This window comes from Convolutriloba macropyga, chromosome 15, assembly GCF_964194025.1.
Source record: "Convolutriloba macropyga chromosome 15, txConMacr16.3, whole genome shotgun sequence".
In the NCBI taxonomy this organism is placed as follows: domain Eukaryota; kingdom Metazoa; phylum Xenacoelomorpha; order Acoela; family Convolutidae; genus Convolutriloba; species Convolutriloba macropyga.
In genome coordinates, this window is record NC_134482.1 from 17,233,152 (window position 1) to 17,248,046 (window position 14,895).

The 14,895-nt window shown below is 36.7% G+C and overlaps 1 protein-coding gene across 1 annotated transcript; it reads left to right on the forward strand.

Annotated features, from left to right (window-relative positions):
- The first annotated feature begins 4,578 nt into the window (after nucleotides 1-4,578).
- LOC142354073 (putative transporter svop-1) lies at nucleotides 4,579-8,364 on the forward strand. Its single transcript, XM_075406348.1, has 2 exons — nucleotides 4,579-5,347; nucleotides 7,316-8,364. The coding sequence occupies exons 1-2, from the start codon at nucleotides 4,828-4,830 to the stop codon at nucleotides 8,329-8,331; spliced, it is 1,536 nt and encodes a 511-aa protein (XP_075262463.1). The 5' UTR covers nucleotides 4,579-4,827; the 3' UTR covers nucleotides 8,332-8,364.
- Nucleotides 8,365-14,895: the final 6,531 nt, after the last annotated feature.

Here is a 14,895-nt window from a genome sequence, read left to right on the forward strand (position 1 = left end):
GAGAGAGAGTGAGAGAGAGAGAGAGAGAGAGAGAGAGAGACAGAGAAGGAGAGAGAGAGAGAGGGAGAGAGAGAGGGAGAGAGAGAGAGAGAGAGAGAGACAGAGAAGGAGAGGAGAGAGAGAGGGAGAGAGAGGGAGAGAGAGAGAGAGAGAGAGAGAAGAGGGAGAGAGAGAGAGAGAGAGGGAGAGAGAGAGAGAGAGGAAATTTTCGGGTCCTTCAGATTATAGCCCCCCATGAAAATATAGCCCCCACAATATGGTATAATTAATCTTGTGGGGGCTCTAATGGGGGGGGGGGTATAATGGGAACGACCCAAATTTTCTTTGTCCTTTTCTGATATCTATGGTTTAATTCGAACAAAATCAGTCAAAATATTCTTTCAAATCCTATATGTTCAAAAAAATTCACATGTTCGGTGAACAAAATATAAATCACTTAGTCACATCAATCGATTTTAAGAAGTCAGTTTTTGTGGCAATTGTATTATCTTTTAGGGTTTTAAAGTAAATTCATTACTGTTTGCCTAGATCTCTCCTGACTGGGTGATTGGTCACTGATATCCGCGCCAAAAAGTTTAGCAGAAACGTGGATAATAATAAAGTACTTTACCACTTTTCCGTGATTTGTCTCTATTATGACCCCTAATCTACTCCAACTTTAATCAAATTAATGTACAAGGATTGATCTCCGTAGCAAGAATATCAACAAGGAAGCTCGCTTGTTCTGAGCGTGGCTCAGAAAGTCCCACATTTGCATTTAAAAAAGCATAACAACGTTTGTTTCGGCACCAAACATAGCTTTCATCAAGCTGCCACGAAAAAAAAACTAAAGCTGAACTTTGTAAAAAAAAACAAAAAGGAAAAAAGAGTTTTCTCAGGAACCAGAAAACCTGAGTGGAACTTACTTACTTGAACTTGAATTCTGATAACTATTATAAAAAATTTTCTTAAGACGTGTTGTACCTAAAGACAAACCTTTAAGTTTGAACTCTTTTACAATATTGACAATTTTGAGTGAGACTCATTGGTCTTTTTCTATAAGTCGTTTCGAAATTACAGATTTTATAAGCAATTCAAAAGTCAAATTGATGAATTCTGATTCAAAGTTAGCTGTTTTCATACTCTCTAACTTTCTCAGCAAAAACATATAAGTCGAAAACATTAGTAAATGTAGCGTGGCTGTAGAAGTTACAAAGTTTCAATCAAACAGAAATGTTTTATCTAGATAATCAAAAACGAACACAAATATCAATAAGAAACAGCGGTTCCAAGTCACATGTATTCATTGAGGATCTTCTCGTAGTATTTTAAGCTATTGATAGCCAAAAAACTTTGTTACTGAAATGCATAAAGCTTGAAAATGAAGCAATTTTTTAAAATTAATAATCATAATTACTTCCATTATGTGGCTAACATTTTCAACGGCGCAGAATTGTTCCCATTTTCGTTATTTTTTTAACTTCACCTAAACGGTGTTTTGTTAAAAGAGAAAATATATAGCATTTAGAAGCCTAAAAGAAAATAGGCAGTTGTATAAACCAGCGGTAAGGGAGCGTGAAACCAAGCATTCTTTTTGAGAATATCATAAACGGAGAATTCCTGGAGAACAATTCAAGCAAAAACATTGCCGTCCTGTTCGATTTTTTGACTAAGACATGTTTTGTTAACAATGAAGCAAACAGAATTACACAATTGAGAAAAAGGATTAATTACACTATTTGCATCCTGCTGTTTTGAAGTAAACAAAAGTCATGCTAAAACACAGAGCAAGCCAACAACCCTAATGACGCATCGACTTCCGATGATATAATGTTTTCAACAGAAAAAACTTTGGAGAGCTGAAATATGGAAAAATTAACAAATTTGATTTGATTTTCCAAAACAGGCAGCGTTTAATTTTTTCCAAATAGTGCTAATTTTGATAGAAAAACAAAAACAAAACAGAAAAGCAAAACAATGCCTATGAGACAAAAATATAAAACAAAAAGTAGCAGTAAAAATTCGCGATTTAAATAATGAACAGCTCAGATTTCTTCATCACATGTTGAGAGATGTTTTCTATGTTTCATTTTATTAGTTAAAGAAGACTTGTTAAATCAACTTTTAAAAAAAATTTGGGCTCTAGCTTTTTTTTCAACACTCCGGAAACAAATATATTATTATTACTTGAGCATCAAACCTATAAAAATTAAAACTCTAAAATATATTACACAGCTCATAAGCAACGTACAAAAAAGGTAAAAAAGACGATAAACTATTTCTTAATTGTCTTTTCTTTCTGACGAAAACTGCAAACCAAATGTTTATCGATAGAATTAAAAATTTACTTTTTTTAGCTATATTTGTAAATCTGATTTCCCAAAAAGAAAATTTTAAGATATTAAAAACATAGAGACTGAAAAATTGAAATTGCAATGATTTTAAATTGGTTTTCATTGAAATTAAAAACGCGTCAACAACCAGAAGGAATTAAAAGCAAAATAGAGAGAAAACAAATCTGAACAAGATTAAAAAGCAAATTGCTCTGTTTTGAAGAAACTTTTGTTACAGAGCAGTTAATCTCCATAAATATTATCAACCAACAGCACGACAGATACCCGGGAAGACAGCATTTTGATAATATATACAGGAGAACTAGAATTGAAGGAATATCGACAATTGTTTTGAAAAAATTAATTTCGAAATAAAAAAGTTTATCAGAATCGTAAAAATTGAATCACAACAATTAACGCTAAGTTTTCACAGAATTCAATTGTTGCTCATTAAAAATAATCTAGACGAAATCTTATTTTGAAAAAGGGTAACACTTAAAGCACGGCAAGTCATCAAAAATTCAAGAAAGTCTAATTTCTTTCTTCTCGTTTGCGTCTTTAAACCCTTTTTTTATACCTCTGCTGCGTCAGTTTAGTTTTTCGTTCAGCTACTTGATGTGCTCTGTCAAAATTGATTTCCAAGTAACCTCAATTTTATCAAAAATTATGAAGAGTTCTTTAACAAAAAGAGTGCACCCAAAATCAATCTAATTTATTTAAAATTTGAATTCAGTAATAGGTTACTGGTTTATTTCTTATAGTGGCAACTCTCATAATGCTAAAATTGTTCATTTAAAACGGTTCTTACGTTCAGGTCTTTCCATTCAGTCCTTAAACTCTGCGCTCTACTCTTTTTTTCAAAGGAATGCTATCGCATGCAATGACGCAGAGAATTTTTTTTTATCTTGGCCTTGAAACAACTAAAATTCGTTTTTTAATGGCACTTTTGAACATTTCAACAATATTTGTAATTAAACTGCCCATATCTCAGCTGAGACGCTTGGAAGCAAATCAGTCACGCAACTCAATGGTTGATTGACAGCATTATCATCGATATTACCCAAAGGAAAAAAAAGAAGTCGTTGTGCAGAAACAATGTCCGTACTTAAGATTCAGTGTCAATCATAACTGACTCCGAACGATTTCAGAGAAATTTCAACATTTATAACGCAAAACGTAAGATTAATATTTCTAAACGTCTTCAAGTGTAAAACAGGTGTTTTTTCAAGAAAATTTTATGACGGTTATCGTGCAAGATCTTGCAAGATTCTTGCAAGATATTCTTCCGGATCTTGCATCTTGCAAGATAAACGTTATTTGCAAGATTCATGCAGGATCTTGCAAGATAAACGTTATTTGCAAGAATCTTGCAAGATCTTACATGATAACCGTTGGAGTTCGTCTGGGGTAATGATTCAGAACGATTTCAGAGAAATTTCATCATTTATTACTGCTCAGAAGAATTTCAGAATCAACTGTGATGTGATTTCTAAATTTATGTGAATCAGGGCAAAATTAAGAGAAAATATTCAGTATTCTTCTGAATCAGAAGATAATTTAGAATGAATCACCAAATTAGCTCTGAATCAGACAAATTCAGTTCAAAATGTGACCTGAATTAGACTCTTACACAGTACTGAATTCGACTCACGGTTAGGTACCGGTGGGCCCTTGATTAAATTTCTCCGCGTTCTTAATATTTTTTAATATTTTTGATGACAAAAACTGCCAGCGTTGCTTTGATGAATGAGCTCATATCATGACAGAGATAAGGTTTTAAATTCGTTCAAGTCCCATTTGATTTTTTTTATTATTATAAGTATACATTCAGCAAAATGTATTTTTTGATTTTTTAAAGCAAGTTTTCGAAACAACTTTTACAAGTTTTTGGAACTTTTTTCAATTTAACTTTCTTTCTTTTAACATCGTTGTTTTAACTTTTTTCTTTTAACTTTCGTCAATTTATTTCTACTTTTTTGAATCTGAAACTTTAAAATCAGCAATGACCCGTTTTCAATTAATTTTAAGCTCAATTTCAGCTCAGTAAAAAGCAGCTAATAATTGTGAAGCTATTCTTTGTACGTTCTAAAGAACTAACTAACTTGAAAGTACGTCGACTTATTGTGCTTTATGATAACTAATTACAAGTCTTTTGTATTAATAATAGTTCATGAACGAGCAAAAACGAAACATTAAAGTTCTTGTTTTGAAAACGAAAGAAAAGGCAAGAATGGTTCACGTTAGTAATCAGAAATGTAGAATTCAACAAAGTACTCGAACTTTAACTTGTTTTACAATTCGCTTTCAAGGGAACAAATTAGAGAAAAATAAATAAAAATTAATTCAATATACAAAACTAATACGTACGATATTTAATAGTTTTCAACGGAATTTTATAATAGTAGTAGAACTTATTTTCTTTTTACTCACTATAATTATTGGCAATTCGGAGCTGCTTTCGAACGCAAATTAAACTTGATCTAAAACTAGTCTGAACTTACGAACTTACTCAAGAATGAGTTCAAGAACCGATCGCGATAAAGACGCTCTTCTACCCGAAAAAGAACCTTTTTTACCACCGTATGGGTCACTAAATGACCCAGAATTACCCGAAAACGACGGAAATTTGTCCACCGAAAAGGAGCTTATTTTGGTTTGTTTAGAAGATCGCGCTTATACTCCAACAGAAGTGATAGTCGAAATTGGTTTCGGAAAATCTCAAATATTGATGTTGACAGTTCTGTTTTTTGCTTGGTTCAGCGAAATTGGAGAATTGAGTATGATGCCAATTTTATCAACTCGATTGTATGTCGAACTCGACCTTACGCCCGAACTTCAGTCGGCGCTAAGTGCCGCAACTTTCGGGGGTTTTGCGGTCGGGTATTTGTTTTGGGGTTTCGTGGCTGACAAAATTGGGCGAAAGTGGACGCTGATTTTGAGCAATAGTTGGCTGTTGTTCTGGGCTGCTTTGTCGGCTGTTAGCCCAAATATTTACTGGCTCATTTCATTTCGGCTGCTTTATTCTCTTGCAGGGGGTGAGTTTAATTTCACAGCGTGCTAATTTAAATTTGAATATTTGGTTTCCTTGCATGTATTGAATTCATTCCCAGGTGGAAATGTTATTTTTTTCCCCAAAAAGTCAGTGAACATATCAATTAATTGATAATTTTCTATGGATTTTATTTTAATTGTTCCTCAATGAAAACAAACGTGACCGCAGTATGGTTTCGCTCAATGATCAAAGGATTTGAAACCCGGGCAAATCTAGCGAGCAATATGTCAAAAAATAACTCATACCATCTTTTTTTCTTGAAAGTTTTCAAAAAATTTTGTCCACGATTTTCAATAAATTCGCAAAAACCAAAAGAGTGAAACTAAAAGCTCAATTCTAACAATGATTGTCTCAATAAAAGTTTAATTAAAAGAGCGACAAAGTTTATTAATATTTCTAGATGTTATCACAATTGATAAAAGTGCACCCAAAAAACAAAAAAAATAATATCAGCATTTTTCAAGAGGTTTTAGTGTAAATTCAGCTTCGTTTATGCATCGTTCGCGTTTTCAACCCAGATTCGGGATAAATTTTTGCAGCCAATTTTATACAAGTCGAAGCCCCGGATTGTGTGCACCTCAATAGACTAGACTTGTAAATAATGCGGAGATTTTTTTTTCTATAACTGTGAAGATTTGACCAAGTATGATCAAGCTAATCTTGTTCACACCCTATCTTGATGTTTTCATGTCGATCATGCTTCAAATTCGTGCTGTGATTAATTGTGTTAAGATCCTTCAAGATCGGTTGCATTTGAATAGCAATTGACAGCTTTGTCTTGTGAAAGTGGAAAAACAACTTCAAAGCATACAAGTCCGAACAAAATAATTGAACTCTACCTCAATAAAAAACTTAGTTTTTTTGTGTCTGTCACTTGATTGATATAAAACAAAGGTTACATGGTTTCATTAGTAAAAAGGTCGAGATTCTCAAAATGATTGTCATCTAACACGAATTTAGGCAAAAATTTAAAATTCAACAGAGTAAATATATCAATCATATTGATCAATTAGAAATTGAGTATTTTCTCTTCTAAAACTGGTAGATAATGATCTTTCATAATTTCCACCTTTCCATGACCTATTTTATATTGCATAACTTTGATTTCGCTATGCCCAACTAATACCGTTCTTCTGATACAATTCCCTGACGTTTTTCCGATACAATTCCGATACCCTTCCTGTTCTGTGGGAACTTGAATTTGACAAAACTAAGCAACTAAAAATAGCGCGATCAACTGCGCGCGCGGAAAATTGTTGAGATTTATTGCTAAACCTTAACGCTGTGAATTTTGCTAACTTTGTGATCATTTGAGAAACATTTACAATATTTTTTATTAAGACAAAAATAGATAATTCACCAAGAGCAGGACAAAATGCAGCACAAATAGTTTATACCTGGACCTTCAGATTAAAGGATCTCAGCGCTGAATCATGATATTACAAGTCCGTGATTTTACTCTGAGCAGTACTATGTTAATGTCATTTTTTAAACTAATCATAGTTCAGGACAAAAAAGGATACTCTGAATTTATTTTGAACTTAATCTGTATACAGTCTGAGCTTCATATGCACAGGTCATTTTTACATTCTGCTCAGTCTGAAATTCTGCTGAAAATGCTCTTTACATTCTGAGAAATAATAAGACCCACGGCTGAAAAAAACATGATGGCAAAATTAAATGCGAAAACAGTGCTATTTTCATTCTCAACGTTGCACAAATTACTGCCTGTATGGAAACTAAGACAGAAATTATACTTCATAAATACTTTTAAATACTTTACAATATACTTTTTTATTTTTTTTGAAAAAAAATAGCTAATTGGCAGCTTAGCTTTTTTTGTTACTAAAAGGAAGAATTCATTGAGCTAAAACAAATTGCAAGAAACACCAATATAAGAAAAAAAGCAGAAATATCAGTTTCCTCACCGCCAATCAATTACTGTGTTTAGGTATTTCTTACATGGTAATCCCATTTTATTACGAATTCCTCGCCCCAAATGACCGAATTTATGGATTTGTTTCTGGATGTGGTGTCGGTGCCTCCGCTGGACGCTTGCTCCCCGTTGTGCTGGCCTTCCCATTTTTCCTTGACGACGAGGCTGGAACTTGGAGGTTCTATTTAGTATCTCTCGCAACGCCAGGAATTATTTTGATTACTTTGGCTCTGTTATTTCTCGAAGAATCGCCCAGATTTTTACTAAACAAGGGTAAACATGACGAGACACGTGACCTTTTGCAAAGAATGGCAAGCAAAAACGGGCGAAAAATTCCGGAGGATTTGGAATTAATTCCAGACTACGAAAGCGGTGACTCACAATTGGAAAAGACATTCTGGGAGAAAACCAAAAATGTTTTCAGGGATAGAAGAATGCTGCATGCGTTTTTGTGTATTCTAGCCATGGCTTCCGTTTCTCGATTTCTGTCAAATTCTCAAGTTTTTGTCAAGACCGAAATTCTTTTCAAAGAGGGCGAAGTTGATAAATATTGCACAGGAACAACTTCGAATGATTATTTACTTCAAAAAGACGATTATTTACTTCTACTTTATTACCAGTTAAGCGATCTGGTTATTATAACTGGTCTTTATTTAGTTCTAAAATTTGACATTTCGAGCCAAATTTCAAATATGGTCGCGTTCGGAATTTCTTTTGCATCGACGGCTTTTCTTTTTGTATGTCCCAAACTAAACGTTGCTTTGTTTCTTAACATTGTCTTAATGGTTAGTGTAGCCATACCCTCTTTCAAGTATTTCATAGATTTATCGGCAATGTTGCCGACTAAAATTAGAAACAGTTTATTCGGAATAACTAATTTTATTTCGTATTTGTTGTTACCATTCGCCCCTTTCGTTACCCAGTACCTGTCAAAGATATCACAAGATTGGGTAACTGGGGTGACTTTAGCTTTCACGGTTATCGGGTTTGTTGCTGCGTTTCTGACGCCCAGGAAAATCTACCAAAACTGATCGGAATACATTTGGAGGATCTATTCTGTTCCGTTCCCCCCCCCCCCCCAGCTTAGTGAGCAAAAATTTTTATGACCCCCCGGCGCACGTGCTATTTTCTTACATAGAAACGTGCTATATAACAACATATAATTTGTAACTGGGGGTCATAAAAAACACTTTTGGGGGGGGGGGGCAAAACAGAATAGATCTCTCTTGGAGTCTTTCCCCATTATAGCCCTTTCCCCGCCTATTGTCATATAACGTATAACCACCTAGCACCCCCCCCCCCCGGAAAAATTACCGCAACTATACATAATGCGGTTGGCTATAAATTACTAGGGGCTATAATGGGGCTGACTATAATTTCATGGGGGGTATAATTCGAATATCCTAGATTTGTTTGTAAATACTTGTAATCGAGATATGTTTGTACTATTTCAAATAATTCTCCGTTTAGTTATGAATTGATAAAAAACAATGCTGAAAAAGTTTGTCTATTGTAAGTTTGAGCCTAACAGAGCTTTAATAATTTAGTAAAATGAGAAATTGATAATTGGGCTAACGGCGCATCCATAGAGCTAGGAATATTGGCCTAAAGGGGGTTTGGCCGACAACCGTAGTCAAATTCGGAACATTACCTTCTAAGATTTTTCAAAGTTTTTCAAGGTTTTCCGAAATATTACTTTCTGTTGTGCTTTCCAATAAAAAATGCTTAATTTTCGAGTTCTCTTACGAAAAAAAAGAAACACTTGTCTGGTACGATTTTTGTAAGTGTCTCTTCAGATAACCGTTGCAATCTTGCATCCTAGCAGAAAACAGTTTTCGCAAGAATCCTGCAAGATCTTAGCAGATGACCGCCCCAGTTCGTCAATTAAGGGAAGGAAAAAGTGACGAAATTCAGCCGACCTTGAGTTCTGATTGGTCGACCAATTTGATTGCTCAAAATACCGCTAGTGCGTCCGGCAGATTAAAATGGCCCACACTTGTGTTGTAGGCTTCATTTCTCGTTTTTAATTTGCGAGCTTAGCCCCCTGTTGACCAAACCGGTAATCTCCTTAAATCATACTACAACCACGCGCAATAAACACGTTGTGCCAAAATTACTTACACGACCCGATATGCGGGGCATTTCACCAGGACGACGTATCAAATAGGCAACAAAATTTTGTTTAAACACAACATAATAGTTTTTACACATACAAAATTTCAATACCGCTGTGATACCTGATGTATCTTTATTTTATTAATTCCCTTGATGCGGTATATTTTCTATGAAGCCCTAAATTTAGTTCATTTATTTAACCTTCATATTTTGTTCCGTTGTGTCTTGTGATCTGCCGTTAACTTTCTGCTTAGTTTACCGCCTCGTAATCAGACATGTCTGATCACGCATTCACGTTGTTTATGAGTGTTCATATTTCCATAATTTCATTTTCTGTAATTTTGCAATTCAAATCAGATCATCAATTTCTCTTATTGAATCTCGCTCCGCGAGTAAGGGCAAACAAATTAAGTCAGGATTTCGCACCGCGAATCACTAGATAATAATTTCTACGTATATTTGCACTACGAATCACTACTCTAAACAAATAGAGTACGACATGGCGCAGTCAGCAGCCAAACGAACACCCCTTGGAATTGACCCTTTCTGGGACAAACCTACACCGGATCCCCCCTTCGCTGGGAAAAATTGAGAGTACAGTACAAATTGGCACTTCTGGCCAAAGAAAACACCATTTTGGACACGCTACTCGGGCCTAAACCTGAAATGGTAGAACTTCCTCTGAAGCCTATCTACGAAGAGACAATAGTGGGTGCATCCACACAATCAGAAAGGGAGAGGAATGCGCGCAACGTTGGCAGACCTCAAAACAGTCTCCCTACTCTATCTAAGCATCGGGATAGAGGGTCGCCGTATTCTTAATTATAAGAACCCGCACATCATGATTGACACTTTACCCACTGTTGACTTTTGGAGGATCGTGGAGGAAGCATTCATCCGTCCACGTAACATAACATTCGATCGCCATGTTTTCTTAATTACAAAACAACTTCGTGGAGAAACAGTAGAACACTTCTACGGCAAACTAAAGGAATTGGCCGAGAATCGTGATTTTGAGAATAAAGAAGAGACCCTGATACGAGATGTCTTTATCACTAATCTGATGGATCCTGAAATTCAAAAGGAGCTCTTAAAACAAACGGTCGAACCGCGGCAGGCGTTAGAACTAGCAATCAATATTGAACTCGGGATGCGGAGTCAACATCAGGTACAGCAGCACAACAAGATCGCTGTTCCTGCAAATGTTAACGCCGTTCAGTTCTACAATGACCCCCGGAAACCATATTGGCAGAACACGAATAATGTCCCAAAACAAAACAATCGATCGACACTCTATTGCTCAAATCGCGGCGGAATTTGGCTCCCAAATCACCGTGAAAAAGGCATTGCGAAGGGGAAAACATGCAATAACTGCGGGTTACTAAATCACTTTGCGAAGGTCTGCCGTAAACAAAAGAACACGAATACAAAGCCACAGGATCCCAAGAAAAAGATGGTACGTGCTGTAGAAGAAGAGCCACACCCAGAGGACTCTGTTAATTTCCTTCAACCAGCTAAACTCTACAAATCGGACTACAGTAGTGGAGAGGAGGACAATACAGTCGCTATGATTGAAACTGCTGTCGAAAAAGTTGAACCACTCAACATGCCTCTCAAAATCGGCAATGTCAATACCACACTACTCGTGGACTCCGGGAGTGCATGCAGTATACTCAACCACTCACTCGCGTCGCAGGTGGTACAAAGCAGCCCCCGTGCATTCTGGATCAATGAAACAACGCCTCCACAACTACGGACCTTCTCAAACGAACCTATAGCAGTCGAGGGAAAGATTCAAGCCCCAATAACAAGCAAAGGCTGGGCATGTGATTCAGCCACTTTCACAGTCGTAGCTGACGGTTTAAAGTCCTTAATAGGTCTTGATTTGTTTGCTCAACTTGGACTTGCTTTGACTCAATCTACATTTCTGAAAGGTAACCGTGTCAACAACATTGCATCTCCTGAATTTAAAGAACAGATAGCCAAAACTTTTCCTGGTTTGGTATCACGTATTGGACGATCAAAAAGTCATGTAGCAAAATCTAAATGTCACAAAGATTTTCAACCTAGACATCAAAAAGGTAGACGTATCCCTATTGGCCTTCAAGAAAAAGTTAATGCTGAACTTAGGAAATTGCTAGCCGAAAAACACATCATAAAACTTTCTAGTTGTCCCGACGAATATTTCATACCACCCATTGTCGTTAGGGTAAAGAAACACCAAACGATAAAGCTTGCACTGGACTCAAAAGTATTAAACAAAACCATTCACAAGAACAAATATCAGATGCCGAACATTGATACGCTAATTGAATCTATCTCACAACAAGTAAGTGCTCCCGCGCCGCAAAACACAACATATTTCTCGACAATTGATTTGAGATACGCATACAGTCAGTTAAATTTGGATGCTAATACAGCTAATCATTGTAATTTCAATATCATTAGTGGTGATATGACTGGCACTTATAGATTTCAAACAAGATTTTACGGATTTACGGATATGCCAGCTGAATTCCAAAAAGCTATGGATTACACTCTAATTGGCTTACAAAATACATATTGTTTTTTGGACGATATTCTAATAGTTAGCAAAGGCTCTTTGACTGAACAAATTAGACGACGAAAATCTTAGGATAAACCTTCCTAAAAGTCATTTTGGAAAATTAGAAATTGATTGGCTGGGGTATCACATCTCACAATTGGGTATCTCGCCCCTCGAAACTAAAACAGCTGCGATTCTGGCTCTTGAGTCTCCAAAAACTCTAAAGAAACTCCGTTTTTTTAGGATCAGTCTATTATATTGGAAAGTTCATTCCTAATCTTGCTCAAATAAGTCATCTTCTCCGTCCATTACTGAAAAAGTCTTCAAAATTCATCTGGACAGCAGAACATGAGAATTGCTTTATCGAAATTAGGAATCGCATCGCAAACGCAACTGCAAATAGTCACTATAACCCGCAACTCGAAACACGCGTAAAATGTGATGCGTCTCGATCCGGCTTGGGAGCAGCTCTTGAACAGTTAACTGTAGATGGGTGGAAACCAATTGCATTTGCGTCTCGGTTTTTAAATTCTTGCAATGAATGTTATAGCGTAAATGAACTTGAACTTTTTTGGTGTATTTTGGTCTACAAAAAATTTTAAAAATTATCTGTATGGAAAACATTTTAAAGTAATTACGGATCACCGTGCACTCCTTTCGATCATGAAAGAAAATAGATCTAATAAGTCTTATAACAGCAGATTGACCCGCTGGGTCGATCGTCTTCTCCCTTTCCAATTTGACATCTTCCTGGGGCAAAAATGGGTCTGGTCGATTACATTTCCCGAAACTCGTCTCAAAGAGCTAAAAAGGTTTCTGCATACGACGAGGAATTTATCGTTGCAAAACTAAAGCTAATTTCAAAATCCATTAACGCACTAGAATTAAATATCACACATCCTGCATCCCATTTACATCATTTGTTAGCAAACCGCACTCTCGCTTTGCAAAATACATCTAAAATTGAGGCACATGATTTCGTATCGCAAATTAAACCTAAAGTTGAGGCTAGCACTAAATCAATAAATTCAATTAGCACACACGCAACTCGCGTAAACAAACAAGTCTTTAGTAATTCGCTCGCACCGCGAAAACAAGCCTCAAAAAGTATTTGTGAATTAAGCAATTTAAAATATGCAATACCCGCGTCGCAAAGTCCAATTGACAATTATCTCGCTCTGCAAAACACCAACAAAAGTAAACAATTAATCCAAATTAGGAATAAAGTAGCATTCGCTCAGCGCGAGTCTCAAAATTTTCAATCACAAAACCCGCCAATTAAATCACATTCCACAAATATCTCTAAAAGTCATCACCCAAAATTAAAATCAGTGCTTTTTGCCTCTTGCAACTCTACAATTCAGTCGCATCCTTCGCAATCTAAAAACTCAAATTTAAATCACTCATTGCCTGTATTAAAATACAATACAATAACAAATAAAATGCCTTTTAAGCGCAGCGGATCAGCAATCCACAAGTGGAAACGCAACTCGCCCCGCAAGTCAGCGATTGACTTCGCCAAGCAACTCCTGCGCGGCGAATCAACAAGCCGAATGCTCAAGTAATCCTCGCGAAGCAATTCCACCACCCAACGTCACTCAGACATCCCCGACCCACTCATCAAACGCTAGCACTCCACTAACCCAAGTCCGCATGTTCCGACAATCGACTACATAGTGTCGAAAATCTTCAACAAATCGTTAATAGCTTCGTTAACGAGTAAAGATGCCGTATTAAAAGAGGTCAGGGACTGCATCCTGACAAATAATGCGAGCCGCTTAAAAGTTCTCAACCCTTATATTTTTCGTACTGGAGGGACCTCCACGTGCGCTCCGGGTGCGTCTGTATTGACGAGAAAATGGCAACACCGAACGTGTTACGGGAGGCGCTAATCGACGATATCCACGCAAGTCACCCGGGCACTTGGGGAATGATTTGTATGGCCACATAATGCTGGTGGCCCTACATACACCGCGAATTAATCGCTAAAGCCACTGAGTGTAAACCCTGCACGGTAATCGGTAAGAATCTTAAATCTTTTATTCCCGCCAAGCAATTCGATCCTCACATACCATGTGTAGAACCAAATCAAGAAATTCAAATTGAATTCGGGGGTCCAATTTTTGATGAAAAGGGTAATGAAGTGTACTTTCTGGCAGCAATTGATCGTTTCTCTAATTACCCTACTGCATATATTTATGATAAAGGTAATGGACCAAACGTTTTCAAGTTTTTGGACATGTACATTGAAATTCATGGAATTCCAAGATCCATCCGTTTAGATCAAGCAAAATGTTTAGTCGGAGATCAAGTAAAGACTTTTTGTAATAAGAACAATATCGATACTATTGAAGCTCCTGTAAATGACCATCGTGCCATCGGGTTGGTAGAAAGACTGGTTCAAACAGTTAAGAAATGACTCGCATGTATCAAAGAGGAGAAATTGTCTACACGCGACTTTTGCGACTTTCATGTAAAGCATGCATTAAAGATCATAATACACCAATTGCGAATATGTAAACAAAAAACAACAAAGACCTCGCCTTTCGAAGCACATTTTCGAAGAAAGCCTAACACCCCGCTAAGCGTGATTGCAACCAGGCCTAATTTGTTAAACCTAACATATAAGAATATTATAAATCAATATTTAGACAAGGACACAGTGATGCCGGAAGAAATTCTCCCTGACGACAAGTGGATGAATGGATATTGTAGTGATATCGAGGTGGAGATCGGCATGACCCGGGCATCCACAGAAGCGAGGAATAGAGAGAGGGCTAGTACGGACGGACAATCCCGGTTCTTGAAGACAAAGGCAATCCGACCCATTCCCCTGAAGGAACGCGCGGTGGAGCTAAATCTTGCACAAAAAGTGCATGGCAAGAGACGCTCCAAAAAGAATCTTCAGGGACTATATGAGGTAGTTGCTCCGGGA

What these genes read in the sequence shown, in the direction of transcription:
- LOC142354073 (XM_075406348.1), top strand. Translation starts at nt 4,828, where the DNA reads ATGAGTTCAAGAACCGATCGCGATAAAGACGCTCTTCTACCCGAAAAA. An exon ending in GCTTTATTCTCTTGCAGGGG is followed by an intron (nt 5,348 to 7,315) that starts GTGAGTTTAATT and finishes TACTGTGTTTAG; the next exon opens with GTATTTCTTACATGGTAATC.